Consider the following 23,589-nt stretch of genomic DNA (forward strand, 5'->3'; position numbering starts at 1 on the left):
TTCCTGCTTCTGATTTCCAGATATTCCCCTATCACTTTTCTAGTTTCTTTCCTAGAAGCCTTGTCTACTCATTTTTGCTTCTGATCAGCTGTCAACCCCAAGCCTATTGTTTGAGCAGACTATCTCCACCACCTCAGCATTTAGACATACCGGTACCTCACTGAGACTCACACTGCCTTCACCTTTGAATTTATTTGCATCTCCTGGCTTTTTCTTGAAATACTTTAGGGTCTGCTTTGGGTAAAGGTGACGAGCAGTAGGGCAAAAAAGCCTGATAAAGCCAACTACTCTTGGCTGCACCCAGTTTTATCTCTGTACATTCATAAGCTGCTAACTAGTGACCACAAAAATTCTCTTTTTTTGGGTAAAAATATTCTAGTGCTTATAACAGTGATTTCTGGAGTCCATGGTCAAGCACTGACAAATCTGTAAAAATGCTTCAGAAGTGTTGGTAAAGGAAAGCTTGATTTGACCTGGGTCAGACATTTCTAAATTATTTTGTTTACACGGTCACTAATAATGGCATGCTTAATTAATTTTAATTAATTATATTGTAACTTTGGCTCCTTCAGTGCCTTTGCTATTTACCAGGAGGACTTGATTAACCCGGACGGCACGGTGGTGTAGCGGTTAGCGCTGTCGCCTCACAGCAAGAAGGTCCGGGTTCGAGCCCCGTGGCCGGCGAGAGCCTTTCTGTGCGGAGTTTGCATGTTCTCCCCGTGTCCGCGTGGGTTTCCTCCGGGTGCTCCGGTTTCCCCCACAGTCCAAAGACATGCAGGTTAGGTTAACTGGTGACTCTAAATTGAGCGTAGGTGTGAATGTGAGTGTGAATGGTTGTCTGTGTCTATGTGTCAGCCCTGTGATGACCTGGCGACTTGTCCAGGGTGTACCCCGCCTCTCGCCCGTAGTCAGCTGGGATAGGCTCCAGCTTGCCTGCGACCCTGTAGAACAGGATAAAGCGGCTACAGATAATGAGATGAGATGAGACTTGATTAACCCCTCCCCCCAACTGTTCCTATTTGTTTCCCTAGGAGCATCAGAATAACATCCTTGGTGGCGCCATGCAGAATGCAATAGCCATCCTCGCTAACCTGATTGGACTGAAGGACACAGACTTTCAACTTTTCTACCAGCAAGGTGATTTCTGTCACTCCAATTGCTCTCAGTAATGGCTGCCTCATAAAAGGTTTAGTGCCCTTCAGAATTATTGGTACCCTTCATGAAAATTAATGAATATAGAAAAGAATAACAAATGCACTAATTATTTTTAAATCAAACATACAGGGTCAATGTATAGGGCCCCCCCAAGAGATACTTTTAGAAAGATCTATGTTTGCCCCTCCATTCAAGCTCCTTTATATTTTTCAGTTCAGACCACAGGTTTTAATTTGGGTTGTTTGAGTAGAAATTTTTAATTATTTTGCGTGATATTTATTTATACAGTCATTTTTGCTCATTTCTGTGTAGGGTACCAATAATTGCAGAGGGTTTTGTACACATGGGAAAAGGGTTTGTATTCAGAGGGCTGCTCTTGTTTTGCTTGTTTGAGTGTGTTTATCAGGCCCTCCTCACTTGAGTGCTCTCTGTGTGTGTGTGTGTGTGTGTGTGTGTGTGTGTGTGTGTGTGTGTGTGTGTGTGTGTACTTGCTACATATTGAGCACTGGAACACGTTTTTAACCAACAGAGTTAGGACATGTTTGGGAAGTGAGGACATTTTGGCTGGTCCTCACTTCTTTAAAGTGCTGTTTGAGGGTTAAGACTTAGTTTTAGGGTTCAGGTTAGAATTAGGGTTGTGGTTTGGCATTTTGTTGTGATGGTTAAGGTAAGGGGCTAGAGAATGCATTATACCAGTAAGTGTCCCCACAAAGATAGAAGTGTGTGTGTGTGTGTGTGTGTGTGTGTGTGTGTGTGTGTGTGTGTGTGTGTGTGTGTTCGTTCAGCATGGGCTACTTTTCCTGGTTCTCAATGATTGATGGTAAAGGGGAAAAGGGTGAGGGTGTTCATCTGGATTTTTGAGGGCTACTGTCAGACAGCAGTCCTTTTATCAGTGTGCTTATGTGTGTGGGCTTCGCCCGGCTGCCCGCATCTTAGTTGTTCAGCTCTCCCCTTTGTCCTCTACTATGGCCTCAGACATTCTCTTTCTCTCTCTCTCTCTCCTGTCATCTAATGTAATCTACCCAAACACTGAATAGCTCTCTTACTCTCCGTCTCATCTATAGGCATTGAAACCTGATTTCTCTGCTTCTCTCACAGTTGTATTGTTGTTTTCAGCCACTGAATACCCAGCATGCCTGGCCTCAGCTTCCCTGTATCCTGCTCCTTGCTCACTGTGCTGAATTATTGAGTGATGGATTCCTTTAGCCATGCTCATGTTGACAGTCCTGTGTGCGTCTGCTAGCAGTAGGGCTCTGCTGGTTCTCCATTAACCCGTTAGCGCTGCAGTGGAGCACGTCCAATGCTGAGATGTGTGTTTGTGTGTGTTCTATGTTCGTTCCAAGCATGAAGAGATGAGTCAGAGACTGACACACATACTCTACATTCAACACCCTGCAGAATGAGAGGGGCACCTTGCAGGGAAAAAAAGAGCTTCAGCTAACACACAAGAACACGGGCAGAAAATTCTGAAAAGGCGGTGGCTGGAAGAGGCATAGTTGAGTCATTACTCTACCGGTATTATTCCACTTAGACTTTCACTGAAGAATGGACATGAAGTCATAGGGGAAAACTGTTTACCTCTCAGTGTGATTAGGTCACTGGAGAGAGAAAGGTGAAGGAAGAATTGGAGAGATTTTGAGCTATTTCTTTTGAATGTAAAACAGTCCAAGGGGGCTTATTGTCAAAAAGTAATATTTATTTAATGGCTTACAGTACAAGCTCAGCACAGTGGGGGGTTTAGATAAATGGCTCTTGCCTGAAATATTTTATCGACTGCCAATCTACTGTCATTGAGCATAGGAGAAGAATGTTTTTAATAAACCAAAATGGCAGAAAAGAACAGGAAGCAATATAAACTGTTTCAGAGCACAGTGTGAATCCTGCATGAATTCACCCATATCCAAACCCCTTCCATATCCTAGACTGTAATTGCCTGTTTTCTCATTTTGGTGCATATAGAATGTTTCTCCACATCAGAAGCAATGCTTCAGTCCTTTTCCCCAGCGAGCGCTTCAGTAAGGAGGGGCTGTCTCCACTCATTACAGCTCAGGGTCACACACAGGTCACTTCATTCGGCTACCGTCATTACGCACCTTATCAGCTCCCCCTCTCAGGAAGGCCTGACCCAGCGCTAAATATAACCCTGACAATTAGCACTATCTCGCAAACACTGGCTACTTTCCACAGTACCACCCTAGAAGGGGAGTAAGCAGAAGAAGCATGCTATAATTGGTCTTTTTAGGTGTGACTAGAAAGATGTGGATGTGGGACGCAGCCTTAAGAGAGGAAGCGAAGTGAAGTGAAAGAGTGGTGAAGAAAGGGACTAGAAGTGAGCGAGAGGAAGAAAATGGTAGAAAAGGAAGAACGGTGTTAACAGTGTGTTAGAACGAGAGGAAGGGGTAGGAGGAGGGGTTGTGAGGAAAGAAGGGAGAGAGACATACCGTAAGGGAGATGAGTTTTATAATTGGTGAGATTTGCCTGTCTGAATGATAAGATCCCTGAGGGAGAGAGAGAAGGAATAGATAGGCTCTATGAGCCCTGCCTGCCTCTCTTCTTTTCCCTATTTCTAATGCAGGAGGGGGGAAACTGCTTTGCCACTTCATTTAGAAACAACGAGTCAGGCTCCAGGCCTTTGATTTCCTAATGAAAATTGGGATGGCACAATGCCCTTTGAGCCACCATTCAGACATTTATATATGAGGTGCTGAGGTTCACTTTTATAGCCTGCATTCTTTTGACATATTTTTACTCACGGACTGCAGCGCTGAGAAAAATTGCTTTCCAGTGAATTGTGAACTGCTGACTTGTTTGTTTTGCATACTTCACGGAGTGTCTACAGCTTAAAGTATCATTTGCATGAATCATTTGACTGGAAGTACAGGTAGTAAATTAATGCCAAAAAATATTCTGAAATGCAATTTTACAACTGTAAGCATAAATATTTACTGCTTTCAGGCTTGGGAGCCTTGTACGGTAATTTCATACGGCCTTCATACAGTGCTCTAGCATTTGTTGTAACTTAATTGTGGGTTCTTTGAGATGCAATTTTTATTTACTGTAGCTTTTAGAGTCTGTTCTGCACTAGGGAAGACATTGTCTAAAACTGCTTATACAGCTGTGAAATTATAATGTGTGGCTGGGCAGAAGCAGCTACTACACTGTCACTTATAACCAAAAAATGTAGAGACTACCGTACACGTACTCAATTGACAACTGAACTCCAATCACAACTCTGCTTCCACATAAAAACAGTCAGTGCGTTTACATGCACATAGAGAAAATCGAATTTCTGCCGTTGCTCGACTGAAATCGAAGTTCTAAATGCCATGGAAACACCTTAGCTCGGCTGAAATTGAACCGAACTTGATTTCTCGTAATCGAGCTACACGACCTAGATTATGCGATTGTAGCCGAGCTACTTAGTGCATGTAAACCCTATCGAGCTACCTAGTCGAGCTACTTACTTCAGCACTGCCCCTTCCGGGAGTGACGAGACCACAAGCGGGAAACACGACAGCCTCGGTCGGCATGACAACAGTAGTAGCGAGCAGCAGAAGAGGTCAGGAGGAACAAACGAAGAAGAGAAAATGGCGAGCAGAAACGTTCACTTCTGGAGCAATGAGGAGACAGAGTTCATGCTCATTCAGCTTAAGGAGTTGAATATATTAAAATTCATGGACGGGAGAAAAACGCGCAATGGAGAACACGGAACTGATAACTTTGTTTACACTCTTGAATAGCTCTTCTTCATGACGACAACCGGAAGTGTACCAACATGATGGGGCGTGTAGCGCCACCTGTGGCTCGGGTGCACAATGTACCTCACACAATAGCTTGATTTCCTTGTGTACATGTAGGATTGGATTTCTCTGGCACCCCTGCTGGGACCCTTAGCTCGATTACCGACAGCAGCTCGATTTGGATGTGCATGTAAACGTACTGATAGACACTCAAACCCGAGGCTTACTTTTAAAGTTGAGTTGTTGAGCTGCGACTAAGCACACACAACCTGATTTGTATATATATACTACTACATGTATGTGCATGCTGTACATCTTTCAGAATTGGAACCTAATGCATATTACGCATCCATTCCATGGATCTTGAGCATGTGCTATTCTGAGGTCCCTAAAAGATTTCATGGACTCTCCTTTTGTTAGTTTGCTTCAGTTTCGTGTACTGTCTTGTAATGTTTCATCAAATTTACTTTTTAGCTCATCTGGCCATAAGGCTGATGAGCTATTGCCATGGTGTGGCATCCGTCGTCCACAATTCAGTTAAATCATATCTCCTCCGCCAATTCTCCACGGATTTCCATTCCGATTTGTTTTATTTGAAAGAACTCCTCATGCCGCACAAAACTTGGCCATTGGTTTGTCTTTTTTTTTTTTTTTTTTTGCTAATGAGTTAATAATTTGGGGCAGCACGGTGGTGTAGTGGTTAGCACTGTCGCCTCACAGCAAGAAGGTCTGGGTTCAAGCCCCGTGGCCGGCGAGGGCCTTTCTGTGCGGAGTTTGCATGTTGTCCACGTGGGTTTCCTCCGGGTGCTCCGGTTTCCCCCACAGTCCAAAGACATGCAGGTTAGGTTAACTGGTGACTCTAAATTGACCGTAGGTGTGAATGTGAGTGTGAATGGTTGTCTGTGTCTATGTGTCAGCCCTGTGATGACCTGGCAACTTGTCCAGGGTGTACCCCGCCTTTCGCCCGTAGTCAGCTGGGATAGGCTCCAGCTTGTCTGCGACCCTGTAGAACAGGATAAAGCGGCTAGAGATAGAGATAATGAGATGAGATGAGATGAGTTAATAATTCGGCCAAAGTAATAAATTTTCCAGGCTTCTCACTAGAATTTTGTCTCCTCTCTCATTTCTCATCCAATTCCAATTCCGATCGATGTTTTGGGTAGATCTTTCCTTGAGGAAGAAAACTTGGTTGTTTGTTTGTTGATTTTCCTGTTTGATGGCAGGCCAGATAAGCTACTACGTCATTGACATTCTGGGGTATTTATTTATTTATTATCCATTTGTCTTCATCCAGACTGTGTCTAGTTGGCTTCACTGATTTCACATCTGAGCTGACAACCAGCAATGCTTCAACATAAATCTTTTTTGCCTGGAGGGTAGTTGCTTTTCCAATGTAGCATCTTCTGATCTAACATCTGCCCTTTCATTGAGTGGGTGAAGCCTCCTCATAAAGCTTTTCCCAGCCTGTGGTCATGGAAGTGCTTCAGCTCTGCTCGTCTGGTCATGGGGATGTAGGTTTTGTGTGCATTCAGAATCATCGCAGTTTGAGTGCTACAGTTCAAGTGGCTCCCCTGATCCGAGGTGACAGCTAGAACGTAGCAGAGCGTAAGATAGGAGAAGTTATTATTTCAAGATGAACAGATTATTCATGTGCTGTTAATATTTCAACAAAGTCAGTGTGAGCAATAGAAAAGCTACTAGGCAAAGAAAGCGGCAAAGGTTCCACGTCCTATGATGAAAGATGATATCTTTCAGGAACCTTATAATTGGTTTGGAGGGAAAGAAAAGGCATTTCATGACTTGTAGCCCAGTGTTATTGTACAGAAGGTTGTTGAACGGAATTCATAGAGGATTTTATCTTGTGCTTCATACTTTTTTCATAGGTCAATATAGTTAGTGAGTGTGCAATTACAGTAAGCTTGAAAGTCAAAAAGAACTGTTTGTACTCCTTCTGTAAATTAATAAAAGGTACAGCAGTGCCAGTCCTCTGAAATCTAGCTGTTTTGTTGAGGTCTGCAGATGGAAGATGAATGTCTTGTGGTAGTTAGTTTTATTGCATGTCACACATTGATTTCTGTAAATTATGTTTCAGTCTTATGAGGCTTTATCAGTAAATAAAATCCCAAGTCAGAAAAAGTTGACAGTATGTTGAAATTAAAACTGAAAACAATGATTTGTAAATAACCTTTGACCTGTGTTGTATTTAGGGGTGTTCACACGGCAACTTTTACTCCGGTGTAGCACCGGGGCTGCCCCGGTAGAGCGTTCACACGGTACAAAGTTATAGCGGTGTAGCCCCTGAAAGCTGCTTAAACCGGTGCAAATCTAACCCTGCTCGGGAGGTGGTTTAAGAAATTTACTCCGGAGTAAATGCTAGTTTGCGGGGTAGCACCGATATAAAATGGGACATCTGAACACTACAGGGGTAGACTCGCTACGCGTGAGGAGAGTTGATTACATACGGGCATTGCATAATTTGCATCCTGGTATTTTGCGCTTCCAAAATGGCGAAAATCAACAACAACAGAACTACGTGTCTTCCAGTGTTGCCAGATTGGGCAGTTTTAAGTGCATTTTGGCGGATTTGAACATATTTGGGGCTGGAAAACATCAGCAATATCTTGCAACACTGGTGTCTTCATCCACGTTGTTTTCTCGGCGCTTGGTGATGCCATGACAACCGGGAAAAGGAAGTACATTTTCACGCATGCACATATTTAATTTCCGCATTATTACTATCGCAAATGATAGTAATAATGATAGGAAATGATAGTAATAAAAGGAAATGATATCAAAACTTTATTACTATCAAAGGAAATTATAGTAATAAAGTTTTTGCTACTATTGCACGGTCGCAGAAACTGCCGTGTGACCGCAAGTGGGGCTGCACCGGTGCTAACACGCTTCTCTCTAGTAAGCAGGGTTGTGATGTGTGAACGCTGCGCAAAATTTACCCCGGTGTAAGATATATCGCAACAAAATACATCGGTGCAGCATCGATGCAAATATGTGCCGTGTGAACACCCTGTTTAATGCAACATAGCAGCACATTATTTGATGTTTCACCTCATGAATTTTCTTTCTTTCTTTTTTTTTTTAAACAAAAACACATTTCAATTTTGATTCCTGCAACACATTTCGAAAAAGTTAGGACATAAAGCATTTAGGACTTTGTAATGTTGCCATTCCTTCTCGCAATACTTAAAAGATGTTTAGGGAGTGATGAAGTTTCCTGTGTTAATTTTGTCCCATTCTTGCTGCAAACGTGTCTTAACAGTACGAGGTTGTTGTCATATTTGTTTCAAAATTTGCCACACATTCTCTGTTAGGGACAGAGGGGACAAACACCCTCTTCTTCCACAGCCACGCCTTTGTAATGTGTGCAGAATGTGGTTTTGCATTGTATTGTTGAAATATCCCTGGAAAAGATGTCGTCTTGAAGGCAGCATCTCAATGTACTTTTCTGCATTAATGCTGCCATCACAGAAGTATAAGTTACCTTTGCCAAGGGCACTGACACAAACCCATACCATGACAGACCCTGGCTTTTGAACTTGTTGCTGGTAACAGTCTGGATGGTCCTTTTTGTCTTTGGTCTGGAGCACACGGTGTCCATTTCTTACAAAAAAAAGATCTGGAATACTGATTTCGTCTGACCACAGTACACATTGTGTGATAGTCCATCCCAGATACCTCCAAGCCCAGAGAAGTCAATGGTGTTTCTGGACAAAGTTAACATAAGACTTCCTTTATGCACAGTAAAGTTTTAACTGGCATTTGTGGCTGTAAGTAATGTATTTTAGTGTTTCCCGAAGTAATCCTGAGTCTGTGTGGTTGTATCAACTATAGATGAATAACGGTTATTGATTCCATGCTATCTGAGGGATTGGAGATCATGGGTATTCAATTTAGGCTTTCCCCCTTGCCCTTGACATACCGACATTCCTTCAGATTTCTTGAATCTTTTAATGATACTGTGCACCACAGAGGGTGAAATATCCAAATCCCTTCCTATCGTTCTTTGAGGAACATTTGTTTTTAATTTAATTGAGTAATTTTCTCAGGGGCGGCACGGTGGTGTAGTGGTTGGCGCTGTCGGCTCACAGCAAGAAGGTCCGGGTTCGAGCCCCGTGGCCGGCGAGGGCCTTTCTGTGTGGAGTTTGCATGTTCTCCCCGTGTCTGCGTGGGTTTCCTCCGGGTGCTCCGGTTTCCCCCACAGTCCAAAGACATGCAGGTTAGGTTAACTGGTGACTCTAAATTGACCGTAGATGTGAGTGTGAATGGTTGTCTGTGTCTATGTGTCAGCCCTGTGATGACCTGGCGACTTGTCCAGGGTGTACCCCGCCTTTCGCCCATAGTCAGCTGGGATAGGCTCCAGCTTGCCTGTGACCCTGTAGAACAGGATAAAGCAGCTAGAGATAATGAGATGAGATGAATTTTCTCAGGCATTTGTTGACAAACTGAAGATCCTTCACTCCATATTTGCTCCTCAAAGACTAGGCCTTTCCTGGATACTGATTTTGTACCAAATCATGATTGCAGTCACCTGTTGACATCACCTGTTTCTAATCACGTCATTATTTAACTGTTTTACCCCGTTACTAGCCCTAAATTGCCCCCATCCCAACTTTTTAGGAATGTGTTGCAGGTCTGAAATGCAGGAATGGATGAATATTCTCATCTCATCTCATCTCATTATCTCTAGCCGCTTTATCCTTCTACAGGGTCGCAGGCAAGCTGGAGCCTATCCCAGCTGACTATGGGCGAGAGGCAGGGTACACCCTGGACAAGTCGCCAGGTCATCACAGGGCTGACACATAGACACAGACAACCATTCACACTCACATTCACACCTACGGTCAATTTAGAGTCACCAGTTAACCTAACCTGCATGTCTTTGGACTGTGGGGGAAACCGGAGCACCCGGAGGAAACCCACGCGGACACGGGGAGAACATGCAAACTCCACACAGAAAGGCCCTCGCCGGCCCTGGGGCTCAAACCCAGGACCTTCTTGCTGTGAGGCGACAGCGCTAACCACTACACCACCGTGCCGCCTGGATGAATATTAACAAATGAAATGAAGTTGATCAGACAAGGTAACCATGATGCACTTGCCTTTCGAGTGGTTAAAGTCACGAAAACACTGTTGCTAGGCAATAACTGGGCAATATGGACGCTGAGGCTAATAATTTAGCACAGCTGTCATCTACACTACAGAAAGCTGTAGTGATGGTGGAAAGAAGACAAAACTGTCGATAATATTGTGTCCTCCAGATGTGTTGGTAAATGTCTAAGGAAAGACTATATGATGAAAATTACACTGGAACTACTTGGGGTGTAATGATCAGAATTGCGGAAGCAATCATACATCGATTATTCTCATCTCATTATCTCTAGCCACTTTCTCCTGTTCTACAGGGTCGCAGGCAAGCTGGAGCCTATCCCAGCTGACTACGGGCGAAAGGCGGGGTACACCCTGGACAAGTCGCCAGGTCATCACAGGGCTGACACATAGACACAGACAACCATTCACACTCACATTCACACCTACGGTCAATTTAGAGTCACCAATTAACCTAACCTGCATGTCTTTGGACTGTGGGGGAAACCGGAGCACCCGGAGGAAACCCACGTGGACACGGGGAGAACATGCAAACTCCGCACAGAAAGGCCCTCGCCGGCCACGGGGCTCGAACCCGGACCTTCTTGCTGTGAGGCGACAGCGCTAACCACTACACCACCGTGCCACCCACATCGATTATTATTGATTATAATTTGTTATACATTGTCCAGGGTGTACCCCGCCTTTCGCCCGTAGTCAGCTGGGATAGGCTCCAGCTTGCCTGCGACCCTGTAGAACAGGATAAAGCGGCTAGAGATAATGAGATGAGATGAGATGATTTGTTATACATGGAATATAGTTAATGATAATTTATCATAAATTGATTACTATTAAAAAAGGACAGACAACTGGTGTGTAAATATAATTTTTCAGACTAACATGTAAGTAATTTTACAGACTAAGGTGATTTGCTGATAACTCGGATGTTTTTTTTCTAGTCATCTTTTGTGAATTGACAATATACCTACCCCGATTCTGCAAAAAGTTGGTCACTTTTTAAACTAAATTAAAATTTGAAATAGGAAGCTCCTAAATCGTATCATGTTATATTGCTGCAATTTCAGTGATATAAAATATTGAACTGCTGCCTTAAAAATCAAAATCGTATTGTATTATGTGGAAGCCTCAGTTTTATACCCCGAGTAATTACACAGCATGGACTGTAGAAGAAACTTCCATCTTACTGAAAAATGTTAACCTTGGTTCACAACTTGTAAAGTCAAAACTTTTATTAGAAAAGTTTTAAAGTGGTGACTACAAGAAGACTGGGCCATTCATATTGACCCTTTGCATAAACACTTGATATTGCATCGGTGCTGTGTATGAAGGACAGGAATGTCATCATGGACATGAATGTCAAAGCAATATTGGGCTTTCAATGATTTCTTTGTACTGTTCTTTTTCTGTGGCAGAATGATTGTGGGCAATTCCATGTAAATGTCAACCTCACCATGCAAAAATAAAGCAACATGTAATACATCAAAACCACTCCCAGAGATATCACCTAGGCCTGTATTTTACAGATGTGAATAAGTTGAACCAATTTGTAACCAACCTAATATGTCACTGCCAGTCTTTCTTTCTTATAATGTAAAATCCAAGCTAAAATCAACTTTGATCATGTACAATTCTATATTATTGCCACAAGCCACAGAAATGTATGCTAAAATCCACAAAACAGCAAAACAATAGCCATCCTAAATATTATTTAAGAACTTTGATAGTTTTAGCTGATATTTAGAGAGTTTTTCAAAGGGTTATGGTGGTTAAATTGCTGATTTTTTAAACATATGCCATGTCTATTTCAGATGCGTCACATCCATAACGGAATTATGTCACATCCATAACGCTTATTTTTTCTTCCTAGATTCTGCTTGAAATAGAAAATATTTTAAACAAAGGCTTTTTTTATTTTCAGCTAAGACTCCTTTATTAAATGCATGCCTGCATTTGGATATTTTGTTTGCAATTTCACAGAGTTTGATGAATATGTGTAGTCACCCTGGAAATGGGGTATTTTTTCCGTCACATCCATAACGCATGTCTTTTTTGGCATTTTCTAGAGTTCTAAATGTACTATGGGAATTCTTTTTTTCCTATGACTTCTCCAATATGAGAGGTCTTAAAAATATACAACAAATTTTAAAATACTGGAAAGGAATAAAAATTAACTAGGTCAGTTGTTGCCATTTTGAGTCCAAATGTCACATCCATAACGCTGGAATTGCTCTTGTACAAGATTAGATTAGATTAGATAGATTAGATAAAACTTTATTGATCCCTTTGGGCGGGTTCCCTCAGGGAAATTAAGATTCCAGCAGCATCATTACAGGTAAACAGAGAAAAGAAATAGAGAAAACTTCTAGATAAATTAAAATAAATTAAGTATTTACATATACAAATATAAAAAGAATAAGATATGGGGAAGAGAGGAAGGGGGAGGGGGGAAGGAGGGGGGGGGAAGGAGGGGGGGGAAGGTGGGGAGAAGGGGGGTGCGGCGGCGGCAGGAGAGATATTGCACTTTATATTGCACATTATATTGCACATTGTCCGGTATTGCTTTTTGTCAGGCTAGGCTACTGCTCCTTCCCGTCCTCTGTCCTCCTGTTACCCCTCCCCCCCCCCCAGAGAGGAGTTGTACAGTCTGATGGTGTGTGGAACAAAGGAGTTTTTGAGTCTGTTAGTCCTGCACTTGGGACGGTGCATTCTGTCACTGAACAGGCTCCTCTGGTTGCTGATGACGGTGTGCAGAGGGTGACTGGCATTGTCCATGATGTTCAATAGTTTGTCCATAGACCTCCTCTCTGCCACCGTCACCAGAGAGTCCAGCTTCATGCCGACCGTAGAGCCGGCCTGCCTGATCAGTTTGTCCAGCCTGGATGTGTCCTTCTTGGATGTGCTGCCCCCCCCCCCCCCCCCCCCCCCCCAGCACACCATGGTGTAAAACAGGACACTGGTGACCACGGACTGATAGAACATCCACAGGAGTTTCCTGCAGATGTTAAAGGACCGCAGCCTCCTCAGGAAGTATAGCCTGCTCTGTCCCTTCCTGTATAAGTGATTGGTGTTGCAAGTCCAGTCCAGCTTGCTGTCCAGCCACAGCCTGAGATACTTGCAGGAATCCACAGCCTCCACCTCGACTCCCTCGATCAGAACTGGTCGTGACCTTGGTCTGGACCTCCCAAAGTCAATGACCAGCTCCTTGGTCTTCGAGGTGTTGAGCTGCAGATGGTTCCTGTTGCACCACTGATACACCCAACGATGGTTGTGTCATCGGCAAACTTCTGAATGTGACACAGCTCCGAGTTGTAGCAGAAGTCCGCGGTGTACAGGGTGAAGAGAAGAGGGGCCAGCACCGTGCCCTGGGGTGCTCCGGTGCTGCTAATCACAGTGTCAGACGTGATGTCCTTCAGCCTGACGTACTGCGGCCTGTCAGTGAGGTAGCTGGAGATCCAGGTGACCAGGCAGGGGTCCACTCGCATCCTGTTCAGTTTGTCCTGAAGCAATAGGGGCTGGATGGTGTTGAAGGCACTCGAGAAGTCCAAGAAGAGGATCCTCACTGTGCCATAAAAGATAAAGATGCCAACATGCATCTTTAATTAAAAAAAACTATTTGGTGCACAAATGTTAATTTAGTTTTGGTTTTGTGAAGTCACAGGGTGAAGTGTGTGTGTGTGTGTGTGTGTGTGTGTGTGTGTGTGTGTGTGTGTGTGTGTGTGTGTGTGTGTGTGTAAAACGCACCTAATATTTAGTTAATTGTCCCTTGGCAAGTTTCACCTTTACCAGACACTTTTGATAGCCATCAACACGCTTCTGGCAGAATTCTGTCTAGATAATTTGTACACTCTTCTTGGCAGAATTGGTAGTGTTTAATTAAATTTACAGTTTGTGTTTCCTGGCACTGATCCAACTGCTAAACACAGTCCACACATTTTCGATAAGGTTTAGGTCAGGACTTGTTCTAAACTTTAATGTTAGCCTACTTTATCCATTCCATAACCAGCTGGGATGTGTATTTGGAGTCATTGTCATGTTGGAACATCCAACTGTGTCCAAGTGTCTGATACTTTGTGGTTATGCTGAGGAATTCTTCCATAGTCCTCCTTCATTATTCCATCCACTTTGTGCAACGCACCAGTTCCACTGGCAGCAAACAGCCCCAGAGCATGATGCTACTACCACCATTCTTAACATTTGGTACAGTGTTCCTCTGTACCTCTAGTCAATGTGGCTAAACACCTCAATCTTTGTCTCATCTGACCATAAACCTTTCCTCCAGAAGGCTTTTTCTTAATCCATGTGCTCAGCTACAAACTTTTGTTGAGCTTGAAGGTGTTGATTTTGGAGCAGGGGCTTCTTTCTTGGAAGGCAGCCTCTCAGTCCATGGTGATGTAAAACTCACTTGACTGTAGACCATGACACTGATGTTCCAGCAGCTTTGAGTTCATAGCAGGCTTGTGCCTTGGTGGTTCCTGGGTTGTTTCTGACCATCCAAACCAATTTCCTCTCAGCTGAGGGTGACTGTTTGGGTCTTCTTCCAGCAAATTGGCTTAGCAAAGTGGCTCCTAATAACTTGTACTTACATACAGTTGATTGAACTACTATCATGGAATCTATCAGATAGTGTTCCTATCAGATCATGGAATCTGCAGTTGTTTAGAAACAGCTCAAAGAGACATTCCTGAGTTCTAAATCTATGATTCTCTTTCTCAGATCTGCACTGAGCTCACTGGACTTTTTCATTGTACTGTGTATTGGTCATTCCAATGAGTGCTGTCAAACAAGCTCTTTTTGTGTTGGCACAGAGAACCTGTGGTCAGTCATGATCACTACCAGGAAATTAAGAGGTCTTGGCAAGTTAAAAGACATTTTGGAACTTTCAGCACCACTGAATTAATAATCTAAATGGGCATATGTATTTTTTTTTAAGTCTGTGTTGATTTCAGAAAATCCAAAATAAATTAAAGCTTGTACACCATATTCTTGTTTTGTTTTTTTGATATTAAAGATGTACAGTACCAATCAAAAGTTTGGACACAGCTTCTAATTCAATGTTTTTTCTTTGTTTTTATTAATTAAACAACACTTCATGTCTTAAAGTAATGATGGACTGTTGTTTCTCTTTACTTAGTTGAGTGGTTCTTGACATAATATGGATTACTACAGTTGTGGACTAGGGCTATTTACTGTATTTTTATTATTTACTATTTACTGTTGGATTTCAAACACATTAAGAAGGCAGGAAATTGCACTAATTAACTTTTGATGAGGCACACCTGTTAATTGAAAAGCATTCCAGGTGACAACCTCATGAAGCTGGTTAAGGTAATGCCAATAGTGTACAAAGCGTCATCGAGGTAAACGCTGGCTACTTTGACGAATCTAAAGCACTTTTATGTTTACCACATAATTCCATACATGTTCCATATGTTATTTCATAGTTTTGATTTCTTCATTGTTGTTCTACAGTGTAGAAAATAGTAAAAATACAGAAAAACCTATGAATGAGTAGGTGTGTCCAAAAGTTTGGCCAGTACTGTATGCTGTCCAATCATTCCATTATAGAAAAAGATCCGTTCAAAGAAATTCATTGCAATCCCAATGTTGCCATGACATTCATGTACGTAAGCCTCTGATGCAACTGTAAGGCTTGTGTTCATTTGTGAATCACTTCAGGTATAATAAAAGTGTGTCTCTCTGTAGGTATAATAGAGCTGGTGTGTGGTGTGTTCATGGAGGCTGCAGCATTGTATGTGGAGAGAGAAGAGAGATGTGGAATGAAGAGCTGTTATGCTCTCCTGCTGTCCCTGCTGGACATCATCCACCTCCTGCTCAAACAACTCTCCTCTGTGGTCCGACTGGCTCTACAGGTAAGAGCGCTCGTTCGCCAGCCTCTCTCACACACTTTCACGCTCGTGCGTGGTTTCTTTCTCTCTTCACTCTGACATGTCTTTCCTTCTTACTTTCTCTGATCAGTAAACATCTCTCAGTCTGTCGCTGTCTAGCATCAGCTATCCTTTCCCTTCTCTCTCTCTCTCTCTCTCTCTCTCTCTCTCTCACACACACACACTCACCCTTAGGGAAGACTCTCTCTGCCTCTGTCGCCCTAGGCGTGCTGTTAGGGGGTTCATGTCTGGGTCCTCTCCTAGCTGACGATTACATTGTTATGCAATGACACCTGGCATGCAGATAAGACTAGAATAGAATTATCACCGTGGTTGTCGTGTTTCCACTCCGAGCTGCTGTTGTCATTCTCTCCAGCTGTGAGAACGATACAAAACATGTTGGTAGCTGAACCGAGCTTGCACATTATTAGGTGAGATGTGTGTGTGTGTGTGTGTGTGTGTGTGTGTGTGTGTGTACTCATACATACACATGTGCATGTCCATATGTTTATGGTCAACCTTTATAGGCTGTTTTCTGCGGCTCAGATGGTGCTATGTACACCTGTGCATGGTATCTCCAGTAGGCTCATGGGAAAGAGTACAGTGAAGATGGACATCTAACACAGCACAATAAGGCCCCCTCCCCTCAGAGGGCCACCATGCCTTTCCCATTGGCCCTCATTACCCAGCTCTGGCTCTTTGTCTTCTGTCCTATGCTGTTCCATACATATTTATGCACGGACATTGCAAAAAAGGAGAATATGTAATGGAAATCAATTTTCCCTGAAAATGCAAAGCTCATTAAAAAGTGGCTGCAAATTCATTTGGGTGATAATGATAAAGAGAAAAAGATGACTCTCCCTAGCAGTTTTATTACAGCTCTCTCTCCTCTTTCTCCTTCTCCCGCCTAGTTTCCTAGTCGGCGTCTCGAGCCGTCATTAATATTTGAAATGGATGAGGGAAATTTAATTGAGAAAGTGCTGCATTCGATATGACCAAGTGTCTATTGGGAATAATCACATTGCCTGCAGACTGTCAGCCTCTGAGAGATTTCCAGAACACTTGGCAGAAATATGAGCAGCAATAAGACTCTGAAATTGGGCAGGAGAGAGCAGAAAGCTGAACCCTGCTGAACCTCTCTTGCCGGCTGCTGCCATACACATTTTCAGAGTGTTTTGTGTTGTTTGTGTCTATTTTAAACTACCACTTTTCCTTCTCTCTCTGCCTCCCTCTCTCCTTGCTTCTGTCTTCCTGCTCATGAAACTTAAGTACGTCTTGCTGACAGCTCCACTAATAGAGTGGGAGTTTGTTATTGTATTTTATGTGATTGGTGGTAGACTGTGTGCTGCAAACATTTTAGTGTAACAACAGCAGCAGTGGGCAGTGCAGCGTCTCTGGGGGGGGAAAACAGTTCTGTTAAAAAAAAAAATAGCGTCCACTTCAACCATTCTCCAGTGTTTTTTTTGGTTGTGTTATTGGTTTGGTCAGTTAAACTTTTATTTACCAGCAAAGTACCAACAGTATATACTGTATATACACTAATATGATGTGTTAACATTGTTCTGTGTTTGCACATACTGTATATATGATCAGTCCATCTGTCCTTTCCTAAAGTCTGACTGTGATGAAGACACTGAAGCAGCAGAAGAGCTCCTGCTCATCAACAAGCCACTCACTGATCTCAACAGCCTTCTCATTCAGATGGTCAGTGTGCCCGTGTGTTTGTGTGTCTGTATGTTGTGTGTCTGCATGTCCATACGTTTGTGTCTTCTACTTTTTATTATTCTGTTTGGAAAACTAAATGAGCCAAAGTATTTACCTTGTTACTAAGGTTTTAATTGTTGAGGTGCTGCTGTAAGTATAAGCTTATTTTGCGAATGCATTGATCACTTTGTGTGAGGGTGTGTGCGTATATGCATGCATAAAATGTATGCAAGAAAAAAAAAACCACTGCTACTGGGCATTTATTAAGAAACCAGACTTGTATATTGAGAATTGGAAAAAGGAAATGTGGTCCTGGGTATAGAAATATAAATAAATAAAACTGAGGCAGTGGAATAGAGTCACATCTCGACTGGGTCCAAAACTCATTAACCTTTACTGATTAACACGGCATGTCAGCCAACCTCGAGTGCTAATTTGACACCTTTCACTAGTAAAAGGAGGAATAGAACAACAACATGGGAGGAAAAGAAGATAAATGACAGTGCTAATAGCGATCAAATTATTAACTTTTTGTCAGTTGGAGGCCATTTACGTATGTCCGAGATAATGATTCTGACTCAAAACCACTCATGCTGATGACATCCTGACATCAAGGCCAGTGTGTTTTTCAGGTGTTGCATCTTTTGCAATGTTTTTGTTGTCACACAGTTGATTAATCTAACCGGTATATTAAACATGTTTTCTGGAACAAGAAAACTATAGTTTCACAGAAGTTGGCTTTGACTATGTTTTGAACCAATAACAGCCTGAGGAATTATAGTTTTCCCAGTCCTGCAAAAGTTCTGTGTACTTTTATGTAATGAGGTCCAGCTAGGAGTCATATTTGAAAACACCTATGTTAAAGCTTGGATCAGTGCCAGAAAAGGCCATTTTTAATTTCCAGTGCCTTCCGTAATGCCTCAAGTGTCACAAGGAGCAAGGGAGAGAGCCACTGGCATGCTGCAGGCTGTTATGTCATGTGCTAGCGTTGCCAGAAACGATGGAGTAAAGCTGCTCCGTTGGGCCCTGACAACCAACTGGCAGGATACATGACCATCCACGATCTGGTCAGCTGCTTTCTTATTTGACTATGCAGGATGAACCTGATGGACAGTATCAGGAGATTCTGCTGGAATAAGAAAATATTCTACAAGTGCATATTTATAAGTCAGTGTAAAGCAGTGCTGGCTGCAAGATACAGTTATATGAGATAAGGGAGGATAAATAATTGATGGTTGATTATGCTTACAGGTGCGTTTTTGTGCTCTTTTTTGCTACTACTGCATACAATTTTATTACTGTCTGCAAAAGCATCTCCATATAAAATAACCACATTAGATTTGTCTAAATTAATATTTACTTCTGACTTTCACAATATCCAGTGTCTCTCGTGGGATTTATCCCCACACAGAGCAAAGCTTATTTTAGTATTCGTGACTTTATATATCCCTCTGCTTAGTATATACAGAAAATGTTTACAAGCTGCAGTTGAAAATTAATAAATAACATGGCCTAGAGGTTAGAGAAGCAGGTTAGGGAACAAAAGGTCACTGGTTTGATTCCCTGGACCAGCAGGAATGGTTGAAGTGCCCTTGAGCAAGGCGCTTAACCCCCAACCGCTCCCCAGGCTGCTCTGAGTATGTTGTACGTCACTCTGGATAAGAGCATCTGCTAAATACCATTAATGTAATGTAACTCCCATAAATGTAACATAATAATGATGGATCTTTTCTTAATTTCAGTTCAAGCGCAAAATATATCTCCGGTATATACAACCCCAATTCCAAAAAAGTTGGGACAAAGTACAAATTGTAAATAAAAACGGAATGCAATAATTTACAAATCTCAAAAATTGATATTGTATTCACAATAGAACATAGACAACATATCAAATGTCGAAAGCGAGACATTTTGAAATTTCATGCCAAATATTGGCTCATTTGAAATTTCATGACAGCAACACATCTCAAAAAAGTTGGGATAGGGGCAATAAGAGGCTGGAAAAGTTAAAGGTACAAAAAAGGAACAGCTGGAGGACCAAATTGCAACTCATTAGGCCAATTGGCAATAGGTCATTAACATGACTGGGTATAAAAAGAGCATCTTGGAGTGGCAGCGGCTCTCAGAAGTAAAAATGGGAAGAGGATCACCAATCCCCCTAATTCTGCGCCGACAAATAGTGGAGCAATATCAGAAAGGAGTTTGACAGTGTAAAATTGCAAAGAGTTTGAACATATCATCATCTACAGTGCATAATATCATCAAAAGATTCAGAGAATCCGGAAGAATCTCTGTGCGTAAGGGTCAAGGCCGGAAAACCATACTGGGTGCCCGTGATCTTCAGGCCCTTAGACGGCACTGCATCACATACAGGCATGCTTCTGTATTGGAAATCACAAAATGGGCTCAGGAATATTTCCAGAGAACATTATCTGTGAACACAATTCACCGTGCCATCCGCCGTTGCCAGCTAAAACTCTGTAGTTCAAAGAAGAAGCCGTATCTAAACATGATCCAGAAGCGCAGACGTCTTCTCTGGGCCAAGGCTCATTTAAAATGGACTGTGGCAAAGTGGAAAACTGTCCTGTGGTCAGACGAATCAAAATTTGAAGTTCTTTATGGAAATCAGGGACGCCGTGTCATTCAGACTAAAGAGGAGAAGGATGACCCAAGTTATCATCAGCGCTCAGTTCAGAAGCCTGCATCTCTGATGGTATGGGGTTGCATTAGTGCGTGTGGCATGGGCAGCTTACACATCTGGAAAGACACCATCAATGCTGAAAGGTATATCCATGTTCTAGAGCAACATATGCTCCCATCCAGACGACGTCTCTTTCAGGGAAGATCCTGCATTTTCCAACATGACAATGCCAAACCACATACTGCATCAATTACAGCATCATGGCTGCGTAGAAGAAGGGTCCGGGTACTGAACTGGCCAGCCTGCAGTCCAGATCTTTCACCCATAGAAAACATTTGGCGCATCATAAAACGGAAGATACGACAAAAAAGACCTAAGACAGTTGAGCAACTAGAATCCTACATTAGACAAGAATGGGTTAACATTCCTATCCCTAAACTTGAGCAACTTGTCTCCTCAGTCCCCAGACGTTTACAGACTGTTGTAAAGAGAAAAGGGGATGTCTCACAGTGGTAAACATGGCCTTGTCCCAACTTTTTTGAGATGTGGTGTTGTCATGAAATTTAAAATCACCTAATTTTTCTCTTTAAATGATACATTTTCTCAGTTTAAACATTTGATATGTCATCTATATTCTATTCTGAATAAAATATGGAATTTTGAAACTTCCACATCATCTCATCTCATTATCTCCAGCCGCTTTATCCTTCTACAGGGTCGCAGGCAAGCTGGAGCCTATCCCAGCTGACTATGGGCGAAAGGCGGGGTACACCCTGGACAAGTCGCCAGGTCATCACAGGGCTGACACACAGACACAGACAACCATTCACACCCACATTCACACCTACGGTCAATCTAGAGTCACCAGTTAACCTAACCTGCATGTCTTTGGACTGTGGGGGAAACCGGAGCACCCGGAGGAAACCCACGCGGACACGGGGAGAACATGCAAACTCCACACAGAAAGGCCCTCGCCGGCCCCGGGGCTCGAACCCAGGACCTTCTTGCTGTGAGGCGACAGCGCTAACCACTACACCACCGTGCCGCCCAACTTCCACATCATTGCATTCCGTTTTTATTTACAATTTGTACTTTGTCCCAACTTTTTTGGAATCGGGGTTGTAGCTGTCGAGTTTAATTTGTCTAATTTTTCCAACATAGCAGTTTCAGTATCACTATTATTACTTGTTCAAGGCAACATTGTGGATATGTAATCGAATAATATGTATTGTACGATTGAATTATACACTTTACAGATTACACCTCCTCTCAATGTGGCCCACCGACATTCAAGCTTCCTGAAACAAAAGAGAAAAACTTTCTTAATATGAAATCCATGTTCTGGTAATGATCCACATAGTTGTTGTAAGATTTATGACTGTGTGATCACATTTTAAAGACTTGTCATTTTAACTGCATTAACCACATCTGAGAGTGGCCTTTTTAAAATAATCAGTCTGCATCTCGGAAGCATTCATTATTCATAATTATTACCCTTCATCTACTTAATGGAAAGTGCTAATATGTATTAGAATAGATTGAATTTCATTGGCAATAATAAATGTATATTGAATTTTGAATGACTATTAATATTCCTTTTATACTCAAAGTGCATTGGCACGGATACCAAAAGAAACTGACGTGTTCAACTTTTGCAAGAGGTTATTGGATGTTAATACATACATACAAAGATTTTTTTAGCTACATATTGTTTTATAGGCACTGGATTATGTGTTTGGCTGTGTGTTTAAGAGATCACTAAAGAGAGAAGTGAAAGAGCGAAGGAGAGTTCTTTTCAGAAGAGATAGAAACGAGGCACTGGTGTGTGCATAGCATTGCACTGCGCTGTATAAATCTCACAGATGGCATGAAGGAACAAGCCCACAGGGCAGCAACACTAAAGCTCTGTGTGGAGAAGGCACCGTCACCCACTCAGGGCCATGCATCATGGGCGCTCTGTTTACCCTCAGTGTGTGTGTGGATGGCTGGAATCATGCACCACTTTTCTAAACGCTCCTCCGGCCAAACTGGCTCTTTCAGCAAGGGTATAACAACCAGCCATGAGCTTTCATACATGCACACAGCCTCACATTCATCCCAACACCACCAGGCATCGTTATATGTTTTCTGGGTTGGTGAGGTGTGTGTGAGGACTGTGTGTAACAGTCAGGGCTTACTGCACTGCCTGTAAGTCACAGCCACTTCCAGTGAAAGAGGGCTCTGGACTCCCTGTGACGTCCTCTGTCTCTGCTCCTTTGTGTGAAAACAGAGAGGATTATGCAGAACGTGTGTGTGTGTGTGTTTGAGTAGATGGTGCCCTAGGAACAGATGAACAGAATGCCTCTCTGAGGGGTGGGGGGGACAAACAGATTGCATTTTAAAGAGACCATGCCTAAGCCAGAACCTCAAGCCCATGCTGTGTTAAAATGTGCCAAAAATATTTTGATATATATTACGAAAATTATAAGTTATATTTTGTCAGCTTGGTAGTGTCGAAGGAAAGGGGTGCAGTACCATACATTTGAAACATAGTTCAGAGTTTTGAGCCATAATCAACTTTTAGCATTACCAGGGAAGATGCTGAGCTTCTGAAAGATTATGCTAATGTGTCTGATTATTTATGGTCCTCTCAAATTAAGAGACAAAGAAATTCATGGCTTGCACTGTACATTAAACAGTCTGTCGGGGGAAAAAAATTACGACTCATAGTTAGAGAATAATTATAGCAACATACTCCACATCTAAAATTAACTCCAACTGTCCAATTATTTAAAGGTCAGACCTCAAAACTAGGGTTCTTTGTATCATAAGCTGTTATGTTAAATCTTCAAAACCATTATGGTTCACCGCATACAGATAAATAACTGGATTAAATCTGACCATCTGCTTTCTAATATTGGTCATATTTTGAATGTAATATGCTGGAGTATAGAAGCAAAAACGACAAGATTGATACTGTTCGATTACTTATTAAACACACTATACTTGCTATAAATCACTAGCCTTCATATCCAGATGACTGTTGGTGTAACTGTGGAAGCAAGTGTGGAAAATGACTAGATACTTTGTTCCTGGACTTTCAATTACTAGGTTTTTTTTTGTTTGGGGTGGGTTTTTTTTTTTTTGTTGTTGTTTTTTTCCATTCTGTCAAATCAAGTAATACCTGAGATGAACCAAGGCGGGAGCTTTCATTTCTCACATATACACCATGAATTCAGACAGAATTGTACAACTTGCGTCTGGATATGAATTTACCATAAAGAAATTAGAGCAAAATAGAAGACAAACATGAAAGTTTGACTCTGAGCTATACTGAACAAAGAGCGAGAGAGGTAATTGT

At 42.3% G+C, this 23,589-nt stretch overlaps 1 protein-coding gene across 6 annotated transcripts in view; it reads left to right on the forward strand.

Moving 5' to 3' along the window:
- Positions 1-23,589, forward strand: part of ulk4 (unc-51 like kinase 4) — a 227,467-nt gene that overhangs the window by 173,602 nt on the left and 30,276 nt on the right. For 5 of the 6 annotated variants that reach the window (XM_060922070.1, XM_060922071.1, XM_060922067.1 and 2 more), the window contains exons 32-34: positions 1,032-1,137; positions 15,723-15,889; positions 17,519-17,608. In XM_060922070.1, coding sequence (XP_060778053.1) covers positions 1,032-1,137; positions 15,723-15,889; positions 17,519-17,608 — 363 coding nt within the window. Of the gene's footprint in view, positions 1-1,031; positions 1,138-15,722; positions 15,890-17,518; positions 17,609-23,589 lie in introns of those variants that run through there. The other variant, XR_009654740.1, reaches the window with a different exon arrangement.

Source organism: Neoarius graeffei, chromosome 5 (assembly GCF_027579695.1).
Source record: "Neoarius graeffei isolate fNeoGra1 chromosome 5, fNeoGra1.pri, whole genome shotgun sequence".
Taxonomy (NCBI): Eukaryota; Metazoa; Chordata; class Actinopteri; order Siluriformes; family Ariidae; genus Neoarius; species Neoarius graeffei.